The sequence below is a fragment of the Ranitomeya variabilis genome, chromosome 1 (assembly GCF_051348905.1).
Source record: "Ranitomeya variabilis isolate aRanVar5 chromosome 1, aRanVar5.hap1, whole genome shotgun sequence".
Lineage (NCBI taxonomy): Eukaryota > Metazoa > Chordata > Amphibia > Anura > Dendrobatidae > Ranitomeya > Ranitomeya variabilis.
In genome coordinates this window covers 504,989,326-505,011,530 of record NC_135232.1, presented here as the reverse complement: position 1 = coordinate 505,011,530, position 22,205 = coordinate 504,989,326, and the positions used below count along the sequence as shown (strand labels likewise).

At 47.9% G+C, this 22,205-nt stretch overlaps 1 protein-coding gene across 3 annotated transcripts in view; it reads right to left on the bottom strand.

Moving 5' to 3' along the window:
- Positions 1 to 21,377, bottom strand: part of HOMER3 (homer scaffold protein 3) — a 297,394-nt gene extending 276,017 nt beyond the window's left edge. For 2 of the 3 annotated variants that reach the window (XM_077252674.1, XM_077252665.1), the window contains exon 1: positions 20,904 to 21,374. Coding sequence is in view for 1 of the 3 variants with exons in the window: in XM_077252665.1 (XP_077108780.1) it covers positions 20,904 to 20,935 (32 nt within the window). In the remaining 2 variants the exon portion in view is untranslated. Of the gene's footprint in view, positions 1 to 20,903 lie in introns of all 3 variants that reach the window. The other variant, XM_077252685.1, reaches the window with a different exon arrangement.
- Between the last annotated feature and the right edge of the window lie 828 nt (positions 21,378 to 22,205).

The window sequence follows — 22,205 nt, the reverse complement described above, 5'->3', positions numbered from 1 at the left end:
CCCCAAGTGCTTCACAGAAGTTTATAACGCAGAGCCATGAAAATAAAAAATAATTTTTCTTTTCTCAAAAATGATTTTTTAGCCCACAATTTTTTATTTTTCCAAGGGTAACAGGAGAAATTGGACCCCAAAAGTTGTTGTCCAGTTTCTCCTGAGTATGCTGATACCCCATATGTGGGGGTAAACCACTGTTTTGGCACACGTCGGGGTTCGGAAGGGAAGTAGTGACGTTTTGAAATGCAGACTTTGATGGAATGCTCTGCGGGCATCAGGTTGCGTTTGCAGAGCCCCTGATGTGCCTAAACAGTAGGAACTCCCCACAAGTGACTCTATTTTGGAAACTAGACCCCCAAGGGAACTTATCTAGATGTGTAGTGAGCACTTTGAACCCCCAAGTGCTTCACAGAAGTTTATAACGCAGAGCTGTGAAAATAAAAAATGTGTTTCCTTTCCTCAAAAATATTTTTTTAGCCCAGAATTTTTTATTTTTGCAAGAGTAACAGGAGAAATTGGACCCCAAAAGTTGTTGTCCAGTTTCTCCTGAGTACGCTGATACCCCATATGTGGGGGTAAACCACTGTTTTGGCACACGTCGGGGTTCGGAAGGGAAGTAGTGACGTTTTGAAATGCAGACTTTGATGGAATGCTCTGCGGGCATCAGGTTGCGTTTGCAGAGCCCCTGATGTGCCTAAACAGTAGGAACTCCCCACAAGTGACTCCATTTTGGAAACTAGACCCCCAAGGGAACTTATCTAGATGTGTAGTGAGCACGTTCAACCCCCAAGTGCTTCACAGAAGTTTACAACGCAGAGCCGTGAAAATAAAAAATCATTTTTCTTTCCTCAAAAAAGATGTTTTAGCAAGCAATTTTTTATTTTCACAAGGGTAACAGGAGAATTTGGACCCCAATATTTCTTGCCCAGTTTGTTGCGAGTACGCTGATACTCCATATGTGGGGGTAAACCACTGTTTGGGCACACGTCAGGGCTCGGAAGGGAAGTAGTGACATTTGAAATGCAGACTTTGATGGAATGGTCTGCGGGCGTCACATTGCATTTGCAGAGCCCCTGATGTGCCTAAACAGTAGAAACCCCCACAAGTGACCCCATTTTGGAAACTAGACCCCCCAAGGAACTTATCTAGATGTGTGGTGAGCACTTTCAACCCCCCAGTGCTTCACAGAAGTTTATAACGCAGAGCCGTGAAAATAAAAAATAATTGTTCTTTCCTCAAAAATTATGTTTTAGCAAGTAATTTTTTATTTTTGCAAGGGTAACAGGAGAAATTGGACCCCAACAGTTGTTGCCCAGTTTGTCCTGAGTACGCTGGTACCCCAAATGTGGGGGTAAACCACTGTTTGGGCGCACGTCGGGGCTTGGAAGGGCGGGAGCACCATTTGACTTTTTGAACGCAAGATTGGCTGGAATCAATGGTGGCGCCATGTTGCGTTTGGAGACCCCTGATGTGCCTAAACAGTGGAAACCCCTCAATTCTAACTTCAACACTAACCCCAACACACCCCTAATCCTAATCCCAACTGTAGCCATAACCCTAATCACAACCCTAACCCCAACACACCCCTTACCACAACCCTAACCGCAACACACCCGTAACCCTAATTCCAACCCTAATCCTAACCCTAATCCCAACCGTAACCCTAATCCCAACCCTAACCACAACTGTAACCCCAACACACCCCTAACCCTATCCATAACCCTAACCACAAGCCTAATCTTAACCCTATTTCAAACCCTAGCCCTAATTCCAACCCTAACTCTAATTCCAACCCTAACCCTAAGGCTATGTGCCCACGTTGCGGATTCGTGTGAGATTTTTCCGCACGATTTTTGAAAAATCTGCAGGTAAAAGGCACTGCGTTTTACCTGCGGATTTACAGCAGATTTCCAGTGTTTTTTTTGTGCGGATTTCACCTGCGGATTCCTATTGAGGAACAGGTGTAAAACGCTGCGGAATCCGCACAAAGAATTGACATGCTGCGGAAAATACAACGCAGCGTTTCTGCACGGAATTTTCCGCACCATGGGCACAGCGGATTTGGTTTTCCATAGGTGTACATGGTACTGTAAACCTGATGGAAAACTGCTTCGAATTCGCAGCGGCCAATCCGCTGCGGATCCGCGGCCGATCCGCTGCCGATCCGCGGCGGATCCGCGGCCGATCCGCTGCGGATCCGCGGCCGATCCGCTGCGGATCCGCAGCCAAATCCGCACTGTGTGCACATGCCATAACCCTACCCCTAACCGTAACCCTAACCCTACCCCTAACCCTACCCCTAGTTCTAACCCTAGTTCTAACCCTAACCCTAGTGGAAAAAGAAAAAAAAATATTTTCTTTATTTTATTACTGTCCCTACCTATGGGGGTGATAAAGGGGGGGGGGTTATTTATTATTTTTTTATTTTGATCGCTGCGATAGAACCTACCACAGCGATCAAAATGTACTTGTAATGAATCTGCCGGCTGGCAGATTCGGCGGGCGCACTGCGCATGCGCCCGCCATTTTCCAAGATGGCGGCGCCCATGGAGAAGACGGCCGGACACCAGGAGGGACATCGAAGCTAGGTAAGTATGGGGGGGTGGGATCGGAACACGGGGGGGGGGATCGGAGGACCGGACAAGAGGACCGGGGGAGCGGACAGGAGGGAGGAGGGGAGCGGACAGGAGATCGGGGCAGAAAGGACGACTGGGGGGGCGATCGGTGGGGTGGGGGGGGGGGGCAGATCGGGGTCTCCAGCCATGGCAGATGCTATTGCAGCATCGGCCATGGCTGGATTGTAATATTTCACCATTTTCATAGGTGAAATATTACAAATCGCTTTGATTGGCTGTTTCACTTTCAACAGCCAATCAGAGCGATCGTAGCCACGGGGGGGGGGTGAAGCCACCCCCCCTGGGCTGAAGTACCACTCCCCCTGTCTCTGCAGATCGGGTGAAAATGGAGTTAACCCTTTCACCCGATCTGCAGGGATGCGATCTTTCCATGACGCCACATAGGCGTCATGGGTCGGATTGGCACGGGTTTTCATGACGCCTACGTGGCGTCAAAGGTCGGGAAGGGGTTAATGAATAACATTTCCCACATGTCTACTTTACATCAGCACAATTTTAGAAACTAAATTTTCTTTTGTTAGGAAGTTATAAGCATTAAAATTTGACCAGCAATTTCTCATTTTTCCAACAAAATTTACAAAACCATTTTTTAGGGACCATCTCACATTTGAAGTGAGTTTGGGGGGTCAATATCAGAGTAGAATTTCAATATTTGCAGATGACACTAAACTCTGCAGGGTAATCAATACAGGGGAGGACAATTTTATATTACAGGATGATTTATGTAAACTAGAAGCTTGGCTGATAAATGGCAAATGAGCTTTAATGGGGATAAATGTAAGGTCATGCACTTGGGTATAAGTAATAAGATGCATAACTATGTGCTTAATTCTAAAACTCTGGGCAAAACCGTCAATGAAAAAGACCTGGGTGTATGACAAACTCATATTCAGTGGCCAGTGTCAGGCAGCTGCTACAAAGGCAAATAAAATAATGGGATGCATTAAAAGAGGCATAGATGCTCATGAGGAGAACATAATTTTTCCTCTATACAAGTCACTAGTTTGACCACACTTAGAATACTGTGCACAGTTCTGGTCTCCGGTGTATAAGAAAGACATAGCTGAACTGGAGCGGGTGTAGAGAAGAGCGACCAAGGTTATTAGAGGACTGGGGGGTCTGCAATACCAAGATAGGTTATTACACTTGGGGCTATTTAGTTTGGAAAAACGAAGACTAAGGGGTGATCTTATTTTAATGTATAAATATATGAGGGGACAGTACAAAGACCTTTCTGATGATCTTTTTAATCATAGACCGGTGACAGGGACAAGGGGGCATCCTCTATGTCTGGAGGAAAAAAGGTTTAAGCATAATAACAGACGCGGATTCTTTACTGTAAGAGCAGTGAGACTATGGAACTCTCTGCCGTATGATGTTTGTTATGATCCCAGAGGCTTAGGATCACAAATCTAACCAGCTAAGTCAGAGATAATAGGACAAGCTCTGGGGACGTGGTAACTGGACTGACCGCAAAACCTGATCCTAACCAAACACACTAAAGGTAGCCGTGGAACGTTTCCTGAAATCCTAGATGTCTCTTCACGGCCTGAGAAACTGACTACCCCTAGAGATAAAGTAAGACCTCACTTGCCTCAGAGAAATAACCCCAAAGATATAGAACAGCCCCCCACAAATAATAACGGTGAGTTAAGAGGAAAAGACAAACGCAGAGATGAAATAGGTTAAGCAAATGAGGCCCGCTAACACTAGATAGCAGAAAATAGCAAGGGATCTGTGCGGTCAGTAAAAAACCCTATACAAAAATATCCACGCAGAGAATGCGAGAACCCCCACACCAACTAACGATGTGGGGGGAGCAACTAAGCACCCCAGAGCTACCAGCAAGCAGAGAAATCACATATTAGCAAGCTGGACAAAACTCATAATATTCTAGGAAACATATTGAACATAGATGAGCAAGAATAAGCAAACAGAACTTAGCTTCTCATGGAGAGACTGATAACGGATGTAGACAGGAGCAATCAGAATAGCACTGAATACAACGACAGCAGGCATAGACTGAGAGTCCAAGTGAGCTTAAATAGAAAACCAGCCCACAGATAACGAGACAGCTGATGCCAGTCACAAACCTGCAGAAAGACAGCACTCACACAGTACCACTTGTGACCACAAGAGGGAGCCCAGAAATAGAGTTCACAACAGTACCCCCCCTTGAGGAGGGGTCACCGAACCCTCATCAAGACCCCCAGGGCGATCAGGATGAGCCGCATGGAAGGCACGAACCAAATCGGCCGCATGAACATCAGAGGCGACAACCCAGGAATTATCCTCCTGACCATAGCCGTTCCACTTAACTAAATACTGAAGCCTCCGTCTGGAAATACGAGAATCCAAGATCTTCTCCACCACGTACTCCAATTCGCCCTCAACCAGCACCGGAGCAGGAGGCTCAACAGAAGGAACCACAGGCACCACATACCTCCGCAACAAAGACCTATGGAACACATTATGAATGGCAAACGATGCTGGGAGGTCCAAACGAAAAGACACCGGGTTAAGGATTTCCAAAATCTTATAAGGACCGATGAAGCGAGGCTTGAATTTAGGAGAGGAAACCTTCATAGGAACATACCGAGAAGGCAGCCATACCAAATCCCCAACACGAAGTCGGGGACCAACACCGCGACGGCGGTTGGCAAAGCGCTGAGCCTTCTCCTGTGACAACTTCAAATTATCCACCACATGGTTCCAAATCTGCTGCAACCTATCCACCACAGAATCCACCCCCGGACAGTCAGAAGGCTCAACCTGACCCGAGGAAAAACGAGGATGAAAACCAGAATTGCAGAAAAAAGGCGAAACCAAAGTAGCAGAACTAGCCCGATTATTAAGGGCAAACTCGGCCAATGGCAAAAAAGTCACCCAATCATCCTGATCAGCAGAAACAAAACATCTTAAATAAGTTTCCAACGTCTGATTAGTTCGCTCGGTTTTGCCATTCGTCTGAGGATGGAAGGCCGACGAAAAAGACAAATCAATGCCCATCTTAGCACAAAAAATCCGCCAAAATCTGGACACAAACTGGGATCCTCTGTCAGACACAATATTTTCAGGGACGCCGTGCAAGCGAACCACATTCTGAAAAAATAAAGGAACCAAATCGGAGGAGGAAGGCAACTTAGGCAAGGGCACCAAATGGACCATTTTGGAAAAACGATCACACACCACCCAGATGACAGACATTCTCTGAGATACTGGAAGATCTGAAATAAAATCCATGGAAATGTGCGTCCAAGGCCTCTTCGGGACAGGCAAAGGCAAAAGCAAACCGCTGGCACGAGAACAGCAAGGCTTAGCCCGAGCACAAATCCCACAGGACTGCACAAAGGAACGCACATCCCGCGACAAGGAAGGCCACCAGAAGGACCTAGCCACCAAATCTCTGGTACCAAAAATCCCAGGATGACCTGCCAACACCGAAGAATGAACCTCGGAAATAACTCTGCTGGTCCATCTATCTGGGACAAACAGTCTCTCTGGTGGGCAGCGGTCAGGTCTCTCAGCCTGAAATTTCTGCAGCACTCGTCGCAAATCTGGGGAAATGGCAGACAAAATCACTCCCTCTTTGAGGATACCAGCCGGCTCCGAAACTCCCGGAGAGTCAGGCACAAAACTCCTAGAAAGGGCATCAGCCTTCACGTTCTTCGAACCAGGCAGGTACGAGACCACAAAATCGAAACGGGAGAAAAACAACGACCAACGAGCCTGTCTAGGATTCATGCGCTTGGCAGACTCGAGATCAGATTTTTGTGATCAGTCAAGACCACCACACGATGCCTAGCTCCCTCGTGCCAATGTCGTCACTCCTCAAATGCCCACTTCATAGCCAACAATTCCCGATTACCAACATCATAATTCCGCTCGGCAGGCGAAAACTTTCTTGAAAAGAAGGCACAAGGCTTCATCACAGAGCCATCAGAGCTTCTCTGCGACAAAACAGCCCCTGCTCCAATCTCAGAAGCATCCACCTCGACCTGGAAAGGAAGAGAGATATCAGGCTGACATAATACTGGAGCTGAAGAAAACCGGCGCTTCAGCTCCCGAAAGGCTTCCACTGCCGCAGGAGACCAATTAGTCACATCAGAACCTTTCTTGGTCAAATCCGTCAAGGGCTTAACCACGCCAGAAAAATTAGCGATGAAGCGACGGTAAAAATTAGCAAAACCCAAGAACTTCTGAAGACTCTTAACAGATGTAGGCTGAGTCCAGTCATGAATAGCCTGGACCTTGACTGGGTCCATCTCAATAGTAGAAGGAGAAAAAATAAAACCCAAAAAGGAAACCTTCTGTACTCCGAAGAGACATTTTGAGCCCTTCACAAATAAGGCATTAGCACGCAGGACCTGAAATACCATCCTGACCTGCTTCACATGGGACTCCCAGTCCTCAGAAAAGACCAAAATGTCATCCAGACACACAATCATAAATTTATCCAGATATTCTCGGAAGATGTCATGCATGAAGGACTGGAACACAGAAGGAGCATTAGAGAGTCCAAAAGGCATCACCAAGTACTCAAAATGGCCCTCGGGCGTATTAAATGCTGTTTTCCATTCATCCCCCTGCTTAATACGCACAAGGTTATACGCACCACGAAGATCTATCTTGGTGAACCAACTGGACCCCTTAATCCGAGCAAACAGATCAGATAATAATGGCAAAGGATACTGAAATTTGACCGTGATTTTATTTAGAAGACGATAATCTATACAAGGTCTCAGAGAACCATCCTTCTTGGCCACAAAAAAGAATCCTGCACCAAGAGGGGAGGAGGACGGGCGAATATGTCCCTTCTCTAAAGACTCCTTTATATAACTCCGCATTGCGGCATGTTCTGGTACAGACAAATTAAAAAGTCGTCCCTTAGGGAACTTACTACCAGGAATCAAATTTATAGCACAATCACAATCCCTGTGAGGAGGCAGGGCACCGGATCTGGGCTCATCAAATACATCCTGGTAGTCCGACAAAAACTCAGGGACCTCAGAAGGAGTGGAAGAAGCAATTGACACCAAAGGAGCATCGCCATGAATCCCCTGGCAACCCCAACTTGAAACAGACATAGCTTTCCAATCCAAAACTGGATTATGGGCCTGCAGCCATGGCAGACCCAAAACGACAACATCATGCAGATTATGCAGCACAAGAAAGCGAATCACCTCCTGATGTACAGGAGTCATGCACATGGTCACTTGAGTCCAATACTGAGGCTTATTCTCAGCCAATGGTGTAGCATCAATACCCCTCAGTGGAATAGGGAATTCCGAAGGCTCCAGGACAAAACCACAGCGCCTGGCAAACGACAAATCCATCAGGTTCAGGGCAGCACCTGAATCCACAAAAGCCATAACCGAGTAGGATGACAAAGCAGGGTGGATAAAAATCAATGTTTTTTTTTAAAAAATCAAAAAAATCGGATTTTTTTGATTTAAATCGGATTTTTTTGATTTAAATCGGATTTTTTTCAATAAACTGCTTTTTGAGGAAAATCTTTTACCATCCAAAGGTTCTTCCATCATGAGATAAAGCTGAGTTGTTTAACTCAGTAGAATAAAGGCTGTATATGTGTAACATTCACAATGCCATGCTCTTCCAGAGGTTTCTGTAGGATGCTGACTATCCAACAAGTTTGGGCATGTCAACTGAATGGAAAAAGAAACTAAACCAAAAGTGAAACCAAGCTAGAAGTGTGGAATTAAAGGGGCAGTATGAACAAAATGTGGAGGCTATTAATAGTTTATACAATTAAGACATGCTGCTTTTAAACACCTACCTATTGCCATATAGTAAAACAAAAAAGATTTTTACTTACTTTGGGGTCCCCCCCTCACCCTAGCGTTAGATCGTTGCCCCTAGTTTCGTCCGTGTAACTATGGGCGCACATGCGCACTGCTCTCACTTCTCATTTTAATCGTGATTTATATTAAAAAAAACCTTTTGATTTAAATCAGTGATTTAAATCATGATTAAAATCATGATTTAAATCGATCCGATTTAAATAGAAAAAAATCTTTTGATTTAAATCGTGATTTAAATCATGATTTAAATCGGCGTGATTTAAATCAATCCACCCTGTGACAAAGAACAAATTAAAGTAACAGACAAAATGAATTTAGGCTGTATAGTACCAACGGTGACAGATTTAGCGATCTTTTTTACGCGCTTAGAGCATGCTGAGATAACATGAGTTGAATCACCACAGTAAAAGCACAACCCATTTTGACGTCTATGATTTTGCCGCTCAATTCTGGTCAGAATTCGGTCACATTGCATAGACTCAGGTCTCTGTTCAGAAAACACCGCCAGATGGTGTGCAGATTTGCGCTCCCGCAAACGCCGATCAATCTGAATGGCCAAAGCCATTGAGTCATTCAGACTTGCAGGCGTGGGGAACCCCACCATAACATTCCTAATTGCTTCAGAAAGACCTTCTCTGAAATTTTCAGCCAGGGCACACTCATTCCATTGAGTAAGCACCGACCATTTCCGAAATTTTTGACAATACACCTCAGCTTCATCCTGGCCCTGAGAGAGAGCCAGCAAGGCCTTTTCTGCCTGGTTCTCAAGATTAGGTTCCTCATAAAGCAATCCAAGCGCCAGAAAAAACGTATCCACATTCAGCAATGCAGGATCTCCCGGCGCCAGGGAGAAGGCCCAATCTTGAGGGTCGCCACGCAACAGGGAGATAACAATTCTAACTTGCTGAGCGGAATCACCAGAGGAACGAGGTCTCAAAGAAAGAAATAATTTACAATTATTCTTAAAATTCAGAAACCGAGATCTATCTCCAGAAAACAACTCAGGAATAGGTACTTTTGGCTCAGACATAGGACTGTGAACAACAAAATCCTGAATGCTTTGCACCCTTGCAGCAAGATGATCCACACTAGAAGTCAGACTCTGAATATCCATGTCTGCAGCTGAACTCAAAGCCACCCAGAGATTAAGGGGATGAGAGAAGCTGGACAGACTGCTGCAAAGGGAGAGGAAAAAAAAAAATTGTACTCAGGACTTCTCTTATCCCACTTCTGCGATGCATTAAACACTTTTCAGGCCTGCTGTACTGTTATGATCCCAGAGGCTTAGGATCACAAATCTAACCAGCTAAGTCAGAGATAATAGGACAAGCTCTGGGGACGTGGTAACTGGACTGACCGCAAAACCTGATCCTAACCAAACACACTAAAGGTAGCCGTGGAACGTTTCCTGAAATCCTAGACGTCTCTTCACGGCCTGAGAAACTGACTACCCCTAGAGATAAAGTAAGACCTCACTTGCCTCAGAGAAATAACCCCAAAGATATAGAACAGCCCCCCACAAATAATAACGGTGAGTTAAGAGGAAAAGACAAACGCAGAGATGAAATAGGTTAAGCAAATGAGGCCCGCTAACACTAGATAGCAGAAAATAGCAAGGGATCTGTGCGGTCAGTAAAAAACCCTATACAAAAATATCCACGCAGAGAATGCGAGAACCCCCACACCAACTAACGATGTGGGGGGAGCAACTAAGCACCCCAGAGCTACCAGCAAGCAGAGAAATCACATATTAGCAAGCTGGACAAAACTCATAATATTCTAGGAAACATATTGAACATAGATGAGCAAGAATAAGCAAACAGAACTTAGCTTCTCATGGAGAGACTGATAACGGATGTAGACAGGAGCAATCAGAATAGCACTGAATACAACGACAGCAGGCATAGACTGAGAGTCCAAGTGAGCTTAAATAGAAAACCAGCCCACAGATAACGAGACAGCTGATGCCAGTCACAAACCTGCAGAAAGACAGCACTCACACAGTTCCACTTGTGACCACAAGAGGGAGCCCAGAAATAGAGTTCACAACAGATGTTGCAATGAGTGATTCATTACTTAAATTTAAGATGGGACTGGATGCCTTTCTGGAAAAGTATAATGTTACAGGGTATATAGACTAGATTCCTTGATAGGGCGTTGATCCAGGGAACTAGTCTGATTGCCGTATGTGGAGTCGGGAAGGAATTTTTTTCCTCAAGGTGGAGCTTACTCTTTGCCACATGGTTTTTTTTTGCCTTCCTCTGGATCAACATGTTAGGGCATGTTAGGTTAGGCTATGGGTTGAACTACAGTAGATGGACTTAAAGTCTTCCTTCAACCTTAATAACTATGTAATATAACAGAAAATACCCAAAAGTGACACCATTCTAAAAACTGCACCCCTCAAGGTGCACAAAACCACATTCAAAAAGTTTATTAACCCTTCAGGTGCTTCACGAGAACTAAAGCAACGTGGAAGGAAAAAATGAACATTTTACTTTTTCACAAAAAATTTACTTTAACCAATTTTTTTTATTTTCACAAGGGTATCAGGAGAAAATGGACCACAAAATTTATTGTGCAATTTCTCCTGAATACGCCAATACCCCATATGTGGAGGAAAGCCACTGTTTGGGTGCATGGCAGGGCTCAGAAGGGAGCTAGCATCGTTTGACTTTTTGAACGCAAAATTTGCTGGAATCATTGATGGCACATTGTGGAGACCCCTTGATGTACCTAAACAGTGGAAACCCCCCAATTCTAACTCCAACCCTAACCCCAACACACTAACCCTAATTCTAACCATAACCCTAACCACAAACCTAACCCTAACACCCCTAATCCCAACCCTAACCCTAGCCCTAACTTTAGCCCAACTCACTTTAGCCCAACTCTAACCAAAATGGAAATACATTTTTTTTTTTTCATTATTTTTTCCTAACTAAGGGGGTGATAAAAGGAGGGGTTGATTTACTATTTCTTTTTATTTTGATAGTGTCTATCACAGTGATCAAAATGAACCAATAGGATAATTTTCCTATTGTTGCCGGGTGCCAGCCGTCAGATCTCGGCAGGCGCACTGCGCATGCGCCCGTCATTTTCTCCCGGAAGAAGATGCCGGCGGCCCAGGGGACTTCACAGGGGTATGCCTGGACACCACAGATACCGAGGGGTGATCGGGAGATCCTATTTCTTTCTCCTCTGATGTGCGATCACATCAGAGAAATGAAATGCAAAATCTGACTTTTTTTTTGCGGTCGCTGTTATACCGTTAATAATGGCGATCACAACACCGACCCGATCATGTTCTCTGGGATCTCAGCTACCTCCGGTAGCCGAGACCCCGGAGAAATTCTGACTCTGGGGGGTGCTATACACTTTTTCCACAGCGCTGTTAATTAACGGTGCTGTGGTTTAAGTACCCTTAACTGCCGCCGTTAAAAGGCGCATCGGCGGTCATTAAGGGGTTAAGAATAGCTTTATTGAAATAACAAAAATAAAAAACATTAAAAATGCTAAATTTCCAACAGCAGATGCTAGTATGGCCAAGAGAACAATTACAGTCCAAATAAAGAACCAGCAAATGCATAGAATGAGTATGCAGAAAAGGTACAGTGACCCCCTCTCCTTACAAACGCTAATTATAAATACAGGGTATCACATACATGAGATCAGGTATCTGGAATAGAAAAAGCGATAGAGCGAGAGATGTGAATGAGTACACATCTAATGGGAGGTATATAGTTCACACTGAACCCAATGTCAAATCCATACAATTTTCATGAAACAAATCATATCCAAGTTTCTTATAATCATAGCAGATACCCGGGCGGAATGATAACCCTGGAGTAGGAAAGGCCACCACTAGCGTCCCCTCACCCTGACGCGCGTTTCGCCACCAGCTCCTTCTTTAAAGTTTTTTAATCTTTTTTATTTCAATAAAGCTATTTTTAATGAATCTCTTTAGTACCCAGTCTTCTATCTTCGGTCTGAGTTGGTTACTTGAGATATATGTATTAGTAAGATGGCCGCTGGACGAGTCCTTGAGGGGAGATATGAGTCATCGCAGCTATTAGCTGCGGTGATGAGACCTCGGAAGTATGCTCCAGCACATATAGTGCTGAGAGAGTTATTAGGCCATTGCAGGGCCGGGTTTTACGAGCAGTCATAAGAAATGGGTAGGAATGACTACTCACATATCCCAACCCCAGGGGCGTGGTTTGGCAGATAAAATGGAGGCCGAGTCTCTCATTCAGTGTCTGGTGCTTGAGATGTGTGGATCTCCTGTGTGTTGGTCTGTGCTAAGGCCTAAAGAACCGATGCCAAAAAGAAGAAAAGCAATACTATAAGGCATGCACACTACACCAAAATAATGAAATAGAATAATTTTATTGACCCATAATTACAGAAACAGAAAACATAAAACACAAGTAAAACTTGTGAGAACAACCACTCAAACCCACTGCAATAAAAAGATACAATAAGTGCAATGCAATCTTATAACCCTAAGGCAATATACTGTAGCTCCTAATAAATATTTATCCAATGCACCCTGGGATATCAATAATCAGGACATGTAAAAATTTGGACAATCCCTAGTATGCCCTAAAAGGGACCAAATAAGGAGGAAAAAACTCAGAGTTGGAGAACCAGCACAGAGCATCCCTACAATTAGGGTAAATGTAAGAAACCCCCCCAAAACCTGGGTTTATACTATGAGTGCTGTAACACATCAGTCAAATAGGATTGATAATGATGACCAATGACTGATAAACCACTGAAGGAGTAATGACCAAAAATGGCCAAATGTACCAGAAAAGACACAGCAGGACAGCCCGGAAAAAATGAACCAGGCAGGAACGTCCAAACAGCAGGGGATATAAGTGGGGGACCCTGGAATGACCCCACGCTTGTCGTCGTAAACCTTATGGCTTCGTCAGGGGAAGTCAGGAAGGCCTAAAGAACCGGACACTATCCTGAGCGGGCAGACACGCTGTATGTTGTATGGACTTTTTACTTTATGATTTCACGTTGTGCCGGAAAAGGCTGATCTTTTGTTTTGCTATCCTGAGCAGTTTATGAAGTTTGAATAAACTTGCCTGGACATTGCAGCAATACCGCTTCCTGTGCCTACCTCAACTGCAGCCGAGTGAGTACAAACGTCTACAATATAAACAGTATTTTTCGGATTATAAGACGCACTTCCCCCAAAAAATTTTTTGGGGAAAATGGGGGTGCGTCTTATAATACGAATGTATGTTATCGGTAAAGCTGCTGAAGGGGTGTCCGGCAGTGCTGTGGGTGTCCGGTGCTGCTACCCAGAGCTCTGCGGGTGTCTCCAGTGCCCGGCGGCGCTGCCCGGCCCTGCTGCCTGGTGCTCTGCTGGTGTCTCCGACGCTGCGGGTGTGCAGCCGGCACTGCCCGATGCTGCTGCGGTGGTCTCTGGTGCTGCCGGGGCCCACTCTGGCAGTCCCATGATTTCCTGTGCGGTGGATGGGGCGGTGCATGAGCAGATGGAGATCTCGGAACCGAGATCTCGGGAGATGAGATTTCAGCGCTGAAATCTCATCTCCCAAGATCTCGGTGCTGAGATCTCCATCTGCTCATGCGCACCCAGCCCGGCGGCCATTTTACCGGAGTCCACCGCACAGGAAATCATAGGACTGTTGGGGCTCTGGCCTTTCACAAAATGTCGGCAGAGCCCCGGCAGCATCGCAGACCGCCGCAGCATCACCGGGCACCCACAGCACCAGAGACACCAGCAGAGCAGCAGTACCGGAAACCTGCAGCAGGACCGCCAGACACCCCTCCGCAGCGCCACCGGGTACCGGAGACACACGCAGAGCACCGGGCAGTAGCGCCAGACACCAGAAGCACTGCCGGACACCTGTTCATCCCAGCCTGTGGCCTGCAGCATCACCCCACTCCTGCCTCCTCCAGCAGCGACCCCGGGTCCCCGCTTCACAGCATCCACCACCCCCGGTAAGCAATACTTTTCCTATTTTTCTCCTCAAAATTTGGGGTGCATCTTATAAAGCAAAAAATACGGTATATAATATACAGTTCTGGCAAAAATTAAGAGACCATTGCAAAATGTTCAGTTTGTCTGATTTTTCTCTTTATAGGTATATTTTTGAGTAAAATGTATATTGTTCTTTTATTCAATTAACTTTTGACATGTCTCCGAATTTCCAAGCAATAAATGTTTTTTTGTTTCTCACAAAGAATGGTCAAAATTAAAAAAAAAAAACAGTGCTTTCAAACCTCAGATAATGCAAAGAAAACAAGTTCATAATCATTAAGAAACAACAATACTAATGTTTTAACTCAGGAAGAGTTCATAAATCAATATTTTGTGGAATAACCATGATTTTTAATCACAGCTTTCATGCATCTTGGCATGCTTTCCACCAGTCTTTCACACTGCTTCTGGCACAAAAATTTAAGCAGTTCTTTGTTTGATGGCTTGTGACTATCCATCATTCTCTTGATTACATTCCAGAGGTTTTCAATGGGGTTCAGGTCTGGAGATTAGGCTGCCCATGACAGGGTTTTGATATGGTGGTCTCTTAAGTTTTGCCAGAGCTGTATGATAAATTTATTTATTTAAAAATATATACAGTATATACACTGCTCAAAAAATAAAGGGAACACTTAAACAACAGAATATAACTCCAAGTAAATCAAACTTCTGTGAAATCAAACTGTCCACTTAGGAAGCAATACTGATTGACAATCAGTTTCACATGCTGTTGTGCAAATGGAATAGACAACAGATGGAAATTATTGGCAATTATCAAGACACACTCAATAAAGGAGTGGTTCTGCAGGTGGGGACCACAGACCACATCTCAGTACCAATGCTTTCTGGCTGATGTTTTGGTCACTTTTTAATGTTGGTTGTGCTTTCACACTCGTGGTAGCATGAGATGCACTCTACAACCCACACAAGTGGCTCAGGTAGTGCAGCTCATCCAGGATGGGCACATCAATGCGAGCTGTGGCAGGAAGGTTTGCTGTGTCTGTCAGCGTAGTGGCCAGAGGCGCTACTAGGAGACAGGCCAGTACACCAGGAGACGTGGAGGGGGCCATAGGAGGGCAACAACCCAGCAGCAGGACCGCTACCTCAGCCTTTGAGCAAGGAGGAACAGGAGGAGCACTGCCAGAGCCCTGCAAAATGACCTGCAGCAGGCCACAAATGTGCATGTGTCTGCACAAACGGTTAGAAACCGACTCCATGAGGATGGTCTGAGTGCCCGACGTGCACAGATGGGGGTTGTGCTCACAGCCCAACACCGTTGCAGGATGCTTGGCATTTGCCACAGAACACCAGGATTGCCAAATTCACCACTGGCGCCCTGTGCTCTTCACAGATGAAAGCAGGTTCACACTGAGCACATGTGACAGACGTGACAGAGCCTGGAGACTGCCATGCGCCCAAACAGTGGTTTACCCCCACATATGGGGTATCGGCGTACTCAGGACAAATTGTAGAACAACTTTTGGGGTCCATTTTCTCCTGTTACCCTTGGGAAAATAAAACAAATTGGAGCTGAAGGAAATTTTTTGTGAAAAAAAGTTAAATGTTCATTTTTATTTAAACATTCCAAAAATTCCTGTGAAACACCTGAAGGGTTAATAAACTTTTTGAATGTGGTTTTGAGCACCTTGAGGGGTGCAGTTTTTAGAATGGTGTCACACTTGGTTATTTTCTATCATATAGACCCCTAAAAATGACTTCAAATGAGATGTGGTCCCTAAAAAAAAAAATGGTGTTGGAAAAATGAGAAATTTCTGGTCAACTTTTAACCCTTATAACTCCCTAACAAAAAAAATGTTGTTTCCAAAATTATGCTGATGTAAAGTAGACATGTGGGAAATGTTACTTATTAAGTATTTTGTGTGACATATCTCTGTGATCTAAGGGCATAAAAATTCAAAGTTGGAAAATTGCAAAATTTTCACCAAATTTGATTTTTTCACAAATAAACGCAGGTAATATCAAAGAAATTTTACCACTATCATGAAGTACAATATGTCATGAGAAAATAATGTCAGAATCACCGGGATCTGTTAAAGCGTTCCAGAGTTATAACCTCATAAAGGGACAGTGGTCAGAATTGTAAAAATTGGCCCGGTCATTAACATGCAAACCACCCTTGGGAGTAAAGGGGTTAACATTGGGTAAGCAGGGACATGCGTTGTGTGCGGATGCGTAAGCATGCGGTGTTTTGACGTGCCCACCGATCGCACAGGAATGCAACTGTTTGCGTTCCCGTGCGGTCGGCGGGCACGTCAAAACTCTGCATGCGGAGGCATCCGCATACAACGCATGTCCCTGCGTACCCAATGTTAAAGATAGGTACGCAGGTCGACACAGGATAATTTGTTTCAATTCTTCAATACAAAAAGTGAAACTCATATGTTACATAGAATCATTACAGAGTGATCGATTTCAAGTGTTAATTTCTGTTAATGCTGATGATTATGGCTTACAGCCAATGAAAACCAAATAGTCATTATCTCAGTAAATTAGAATACTTTATAACACTAGCTTGAAAAATGATTTTAATCCGACATGTTGCCCTACTGAAATGTATGTTCAGTAAATGCACTCAATTATTGGTCGGGGCTCCTTCTGCATCAATTACTGCATCAATGCGGCGTGGCATGGAGTCGATCAGCCTGTGGGACTGCTGAGGTGTTATGGAAGCCCAGGTTACTTTAATAGCAGCCTTCAGCTCGTCTGCATTGTTGGGTCTGGTGTCTCATCTTCCTCTTGACAATGAGAATCAATGGGGTTAAGGTCAGGCGAGTTTGCTGGCCGATCAAGCACAGTCATACTGTTGTTTTTAAACCAGGTATTGGTACTGCTGGAGAATGACATTTCCATCTCCAATAAGCTTTTCGGCAGAGGGAAGCATGACGTGCTCTAAAATTTCCTGGTAGATGGCTGCGCTGACTTTGGTCTTGATAAAACACAGTGGACCTACACCAGCAGATGACATGGCTCCCCAAACCATCACTGATTGTGGAAACTTCACACTAGACCTCAAGCACCTTGGATTGCGTGCCTCTACACTCTTCCACCAGATTGTGGGACCTTGATTTCCAAATGAAAGGCAAAATTTACTTACATCTGAAAACACCTTGGACCACTGAGCAACAGTCCAGTTCTTTTTCCCTTTGGCCCAGGTAAGATACTTCTGGCATTGTCTATTGGTCATGAGTGACTTCACACAAGGAAAGCGACACTTGTAGCTCATGTCCTGGATATGTCTGTGTGTGGTGGCTCTTGAAGCAATGACTCCAGCAGCAGTCCACTCCTTGTGAATCTCCCAAAAATTTAAGAATGGCCTTTTCTTAACAATCCTTTCAAGGCTGCGGTTATCCCGGTTGCTTGTGCACCTTTTTCTACCACACTTTATCCTTCCACTCAACTTTCCATTAATATGCTTGGATACAGCACTCTGTGAACAGCCAGCTTCTTTAGCAATGACCTTTTATGGCTTACCCTCCTTGTGGAGTGTGTCAGTGACTGCCTTCTGGACATCTGTCAAGTCAGCAGTCTTCCCCATGATTGTGGAGCCCATTGAAACAAAGAGACCTTTTTAACTGCTTAGGAAGCCTTTGCAGGTATTTTTTGTTAATTATTATAATTTACTGAGATAATGACTTTTGGGTTTTCATTGGCTGTAAGCCATAATCATCAAGATTAACAGAAATAAACACTTGCAATAAATCACTCTGTTTGAAATGAATCTATACATCAGTTTCACTTTTTGTATTGAAGAACTGAAATAAATTAACTTTTTGATGATATTCTAATTTTGTGAGAAGCAGCTGTAGATAGGATATATAATAGATGAAAATAGATACATGATAGTGAGACAGACAGCTGTGCCCGGTCCTGCCGGCCATATACCGCTGTGCCGGGTCCTGCCGGCCATATACCGCTGTGCCGGGTCCTGCCGGCCATATACCGCTGTGCCGGGTCCTGCCGGCCATATACCGCTGTGCCCGGTCCTGCCGGCCATATACCGCTGTGCCCGGTCCTGCCGGCCATATACAGCCTGTGCCGGGTCCTGCCGGCCATATACCGCTGTGCCGGGTCCTGCCGGCCATATACAGCCTGTGCCGGGTCCTGCCTGCCATATACCGCTGTGTCGGGTCCTGCCGGCCATATACCGCTGTGCCCGGTCCTGCCGGCCATATACCGCTGTGCCCGGTCCTGCCGGCCATATACCGCTGTGCCCGGTCCTGCCGGCCATATACCGCTGTGCCCGGTCCTGCCGGCCATATACCGCTGTGCCCGGTCCTGCCGGCCATATACCGCTGTGCCCGGTCCTGCCGGCCATATACCGCTGTGCCCGGTCCTGCCGGCCATATACCGCTGTGCCGGGTCCTGCCGGCCATACACCGCTGTGCCGGGTCCTGCCGGCCATATACCGCTGTGCCGGGTCCTGCCGGCTATATACCGCTGTGCCGGGTCCTGCCGGCCATATACCGCTGTGCCGGGTCCTGCCGGCCATATACCGCTGTGCCGGGTCCTGCCGGCCATACACCGCTGTGCCCGGTCCTGCCGGCCATATACCGCTGTGCCGGGTCCTGCCGGCCATACACCGCTGTGCCGGGTCCTGCCGGCCATACACCGCTGTGCCGGGTCCTGCCGGCCATACACCGCTGTGCCGGGTCCTGCCGGCCATATACCGCTGTGCCGGGTCCTGCCGGCCATATACCGCTGTGCCCGGTCCTGCCGGCCATATACCGCTGTGCCGGGTCCTGCCGGCCATATACCGCTGTGCCCGGTCCTGCCGGCCATATACCGCTGTGCCCGGTCCTGCCGGCCATATACCGCTGTGCCGGGTCCTGCCGGCCATACACCGCTGTGCCCGGTCCTGCCGGCCATATACCGCTGTGCCCGGTCCTGCCGGCCATATACCGCTGTGCCCGGTCCTGCCGGCCATATACCGCTGTGCCGGGTCCTGCCGGCCATATACCGCTGTGCCGGGTCCTGCCGGCCATATACCGCTGTGCCCGGTCCTGCCGGCCATATACCGCTGTGCCCGGTCCTGCCGGCCATATACCGCTGTGCCCGGTCCTGCCGGCCATATACCGCTGTGCCCGGTCCTGCCGGCCATATACCGCTGTGCCGGGTCCTGCCGGCCATATCCCGCTGTGCCGGGTCCTGCCGGCCATATACCGCTGTGCCCGGTCCTGCCGGCCATATACCGCTGTGCCCGGTCCTGCCGGCCATATACCGCTGTGCCCGGTCCTGCCGGCCATATCCCGCTGTGCCGGGTCCTGCCGGCCATATACCGCTGTGCCCGGTCCTGCCGGCCATATACCGCTGTGCCCGGTCCTGCCGGCCATATACCGCTGTGCCCGGTCCTGCCGGCCATATACCGCTGTGCCCGGTCCTGCCGGCCATATACAGCCTGTGCCGGGTCCTGCCTGCCATATACCGCTGTGCCGGGTCCTGCCGGCCATATACCGCTGTGCCCGGTCCTGCCGGCCATATACCGCTGTGCCGGGTCCTGCCGGCCATATACCGCTGTGCCGGGTCCTGCCGGCCATATACCGCTGTGCCGGGTCCTGCCGGCCATATACCGCTGTGCCGGGTCCTGCCGGCCATATACCGCTGTGCCCGGTCCTGCCGGCCATATACCGCTGTGCCCGGTCCTGCCGGCCATATACCGCTGTGCCGGGTCCTGCCGGCCATATACAGCCTGTGCCGGGTCCTGCCGGCCATATACCGCTGTGCCCGGTCCTGCCGGCCATATACCGCTGTGCCGGGTCCTGCCGGCCATATACCGCTGTGCCGGGTCCTGCCGGCCATATACCGCTGTGCCCGGTCCTGCCGGCCATATACCGCTGTGCCGGGTCCTGCCGGCCATATACCGCTGTGCCGGGTCCTGCCGGCCATATACCGCTGTGCCCGGTCCTGCCGGCCATATACCGCTGTGCCCGGTCCTGCCGGCCATATACCGCTGTGCCCGGTCCTGCCGGCCATATACCGCTGTGCCCGGTCCTGCCGGCCATATACCGCTGTGCCCGGTCCTGCCGGCCATATACCGCTGTGCCCGGTCCTGCCGGCCATATACCGCTGTGCCCGGTCCTGCCGGCCATATACCGCTGTGCCGGGTCCTGCCGGCCATATACCGCTGTGCCGGGTCCTGCCGGCCATATACCGCTGTGCCCGGTCCTGCCGGCCATATACCGCTGTGCCGGGTCCTGCCGGCCATATACCGCTGTGCCGGGTCCTGCCGGCCATATACCGCTGTGCCCGGTCCTGCCGGCCATATACCGCTGTGCCCGGTCCTGCCGGCCATATACCGCTGTGCCCGGTCCTGCCGGCCATATACCGCTGTGCCCGGTCCTGCCGGCCATATACCGCTGTGCCCACCACTTGTGGCAGTCTGTCCGCCGCACATTGCATGCAGTCACTTACGCGCACTCCTTGTCCATGTCCGTCTCTCTCATGTCTCCGCACTCACTTCTTTCCCCTCTCTGTGGTGCCGGATGCTCTCCAAATTTCCTGTCAGTGTCCCGCTCCCCAGACCGTTAGCTCCTCTATAGCCCCCTCCTGTCCTTTCTCTTTCCAGACACAAAGGGCTGAGCGAGCAGGACGGAGCAGACTCCGCGGCTGCCCGGGGAGAAACTGCCACCGTCCCTGCCTCCTCGTGTGGCCAACAACTTTCCGTCACTTTCCTGTCACATCCGTGGGAGCGAGGCAATCACTAAAAATGAGCGAAATCACGCGGTGCTTGTGAGACGTCCCGAGTGGCACCGTAGTCACTAGTGATGTGTACCCGTATTGGAGGCTGGCACAGCAGCGGCGTGGTGGTCGCCAGTGCCTAGTGATGCCCGTGTGCCTTTGTTCTGCCTTCCTCGTCCAGCTGCCCCATAGACTGTGCTGCCAGCCTCCGCTCCTCACTTTATTTCCAGGCACTTTGCGGACTCGATGTCTCCCTCTGCTGCGCGTCCTGATAACAGCAGCTAGTAACCGACTCATTGCAGATCAGAGGAAAGTGGAAGAGGTCTGCAGGCGGGTCAGGGAGATGTATGGGAGATAGGCCGACATTCCTCCAGGAAACCGACGAGCTTCATCCAGTCTGTCATTGATCCATGCGTCGTGCTATCCGTGTGACCTCCGTCTGTCCATATTGTATGTCCGTGTGACCTCCGTCTGTCCATATTGTATGTCCATGTGACCTCCGTCTGTCCATATTGTATGTCCGTGTGACCTCCGTCTGTCCATATTGTATGTCCGTGTGACCTCCGTGAGTCCATATTGTATGTCCGTGTGACCTCCGTCTGTCCATATTGTATGTCCGTGTGACCTCCGTGAGTCCATATTGTATGTCCGTGTGACCTCCGTGTGTCCATATTGTATGTCTGTGTGACCTCCGTGTGTCCATATTGTATGTCTGTGTGACCTCCGTGTGTCCATATTGTATGTCCGTGTGACCTCCGTGTGTCCATATTGTATGTCCGTGTGACCTCCGTGTGTCCATATTGTATGTCCATGTGACCTCCGTGTGTCCATATTGTATGTCCGTGTGACCTCCGTGTGTCCATATTGTATGTCCGTGTGTCCATATTGTATGTCTGTGTGACCTCCGTGTGTCCATATTGTATGTCCGTGTGTCCATATTGTATGTCCGTGTGACCTCCGTGTGTCCATATTGTATGTCCGTGTGACCTCCGTGTGTCCATATTGTATGTCCGTGTGACCTCCGTGTGTCCATAT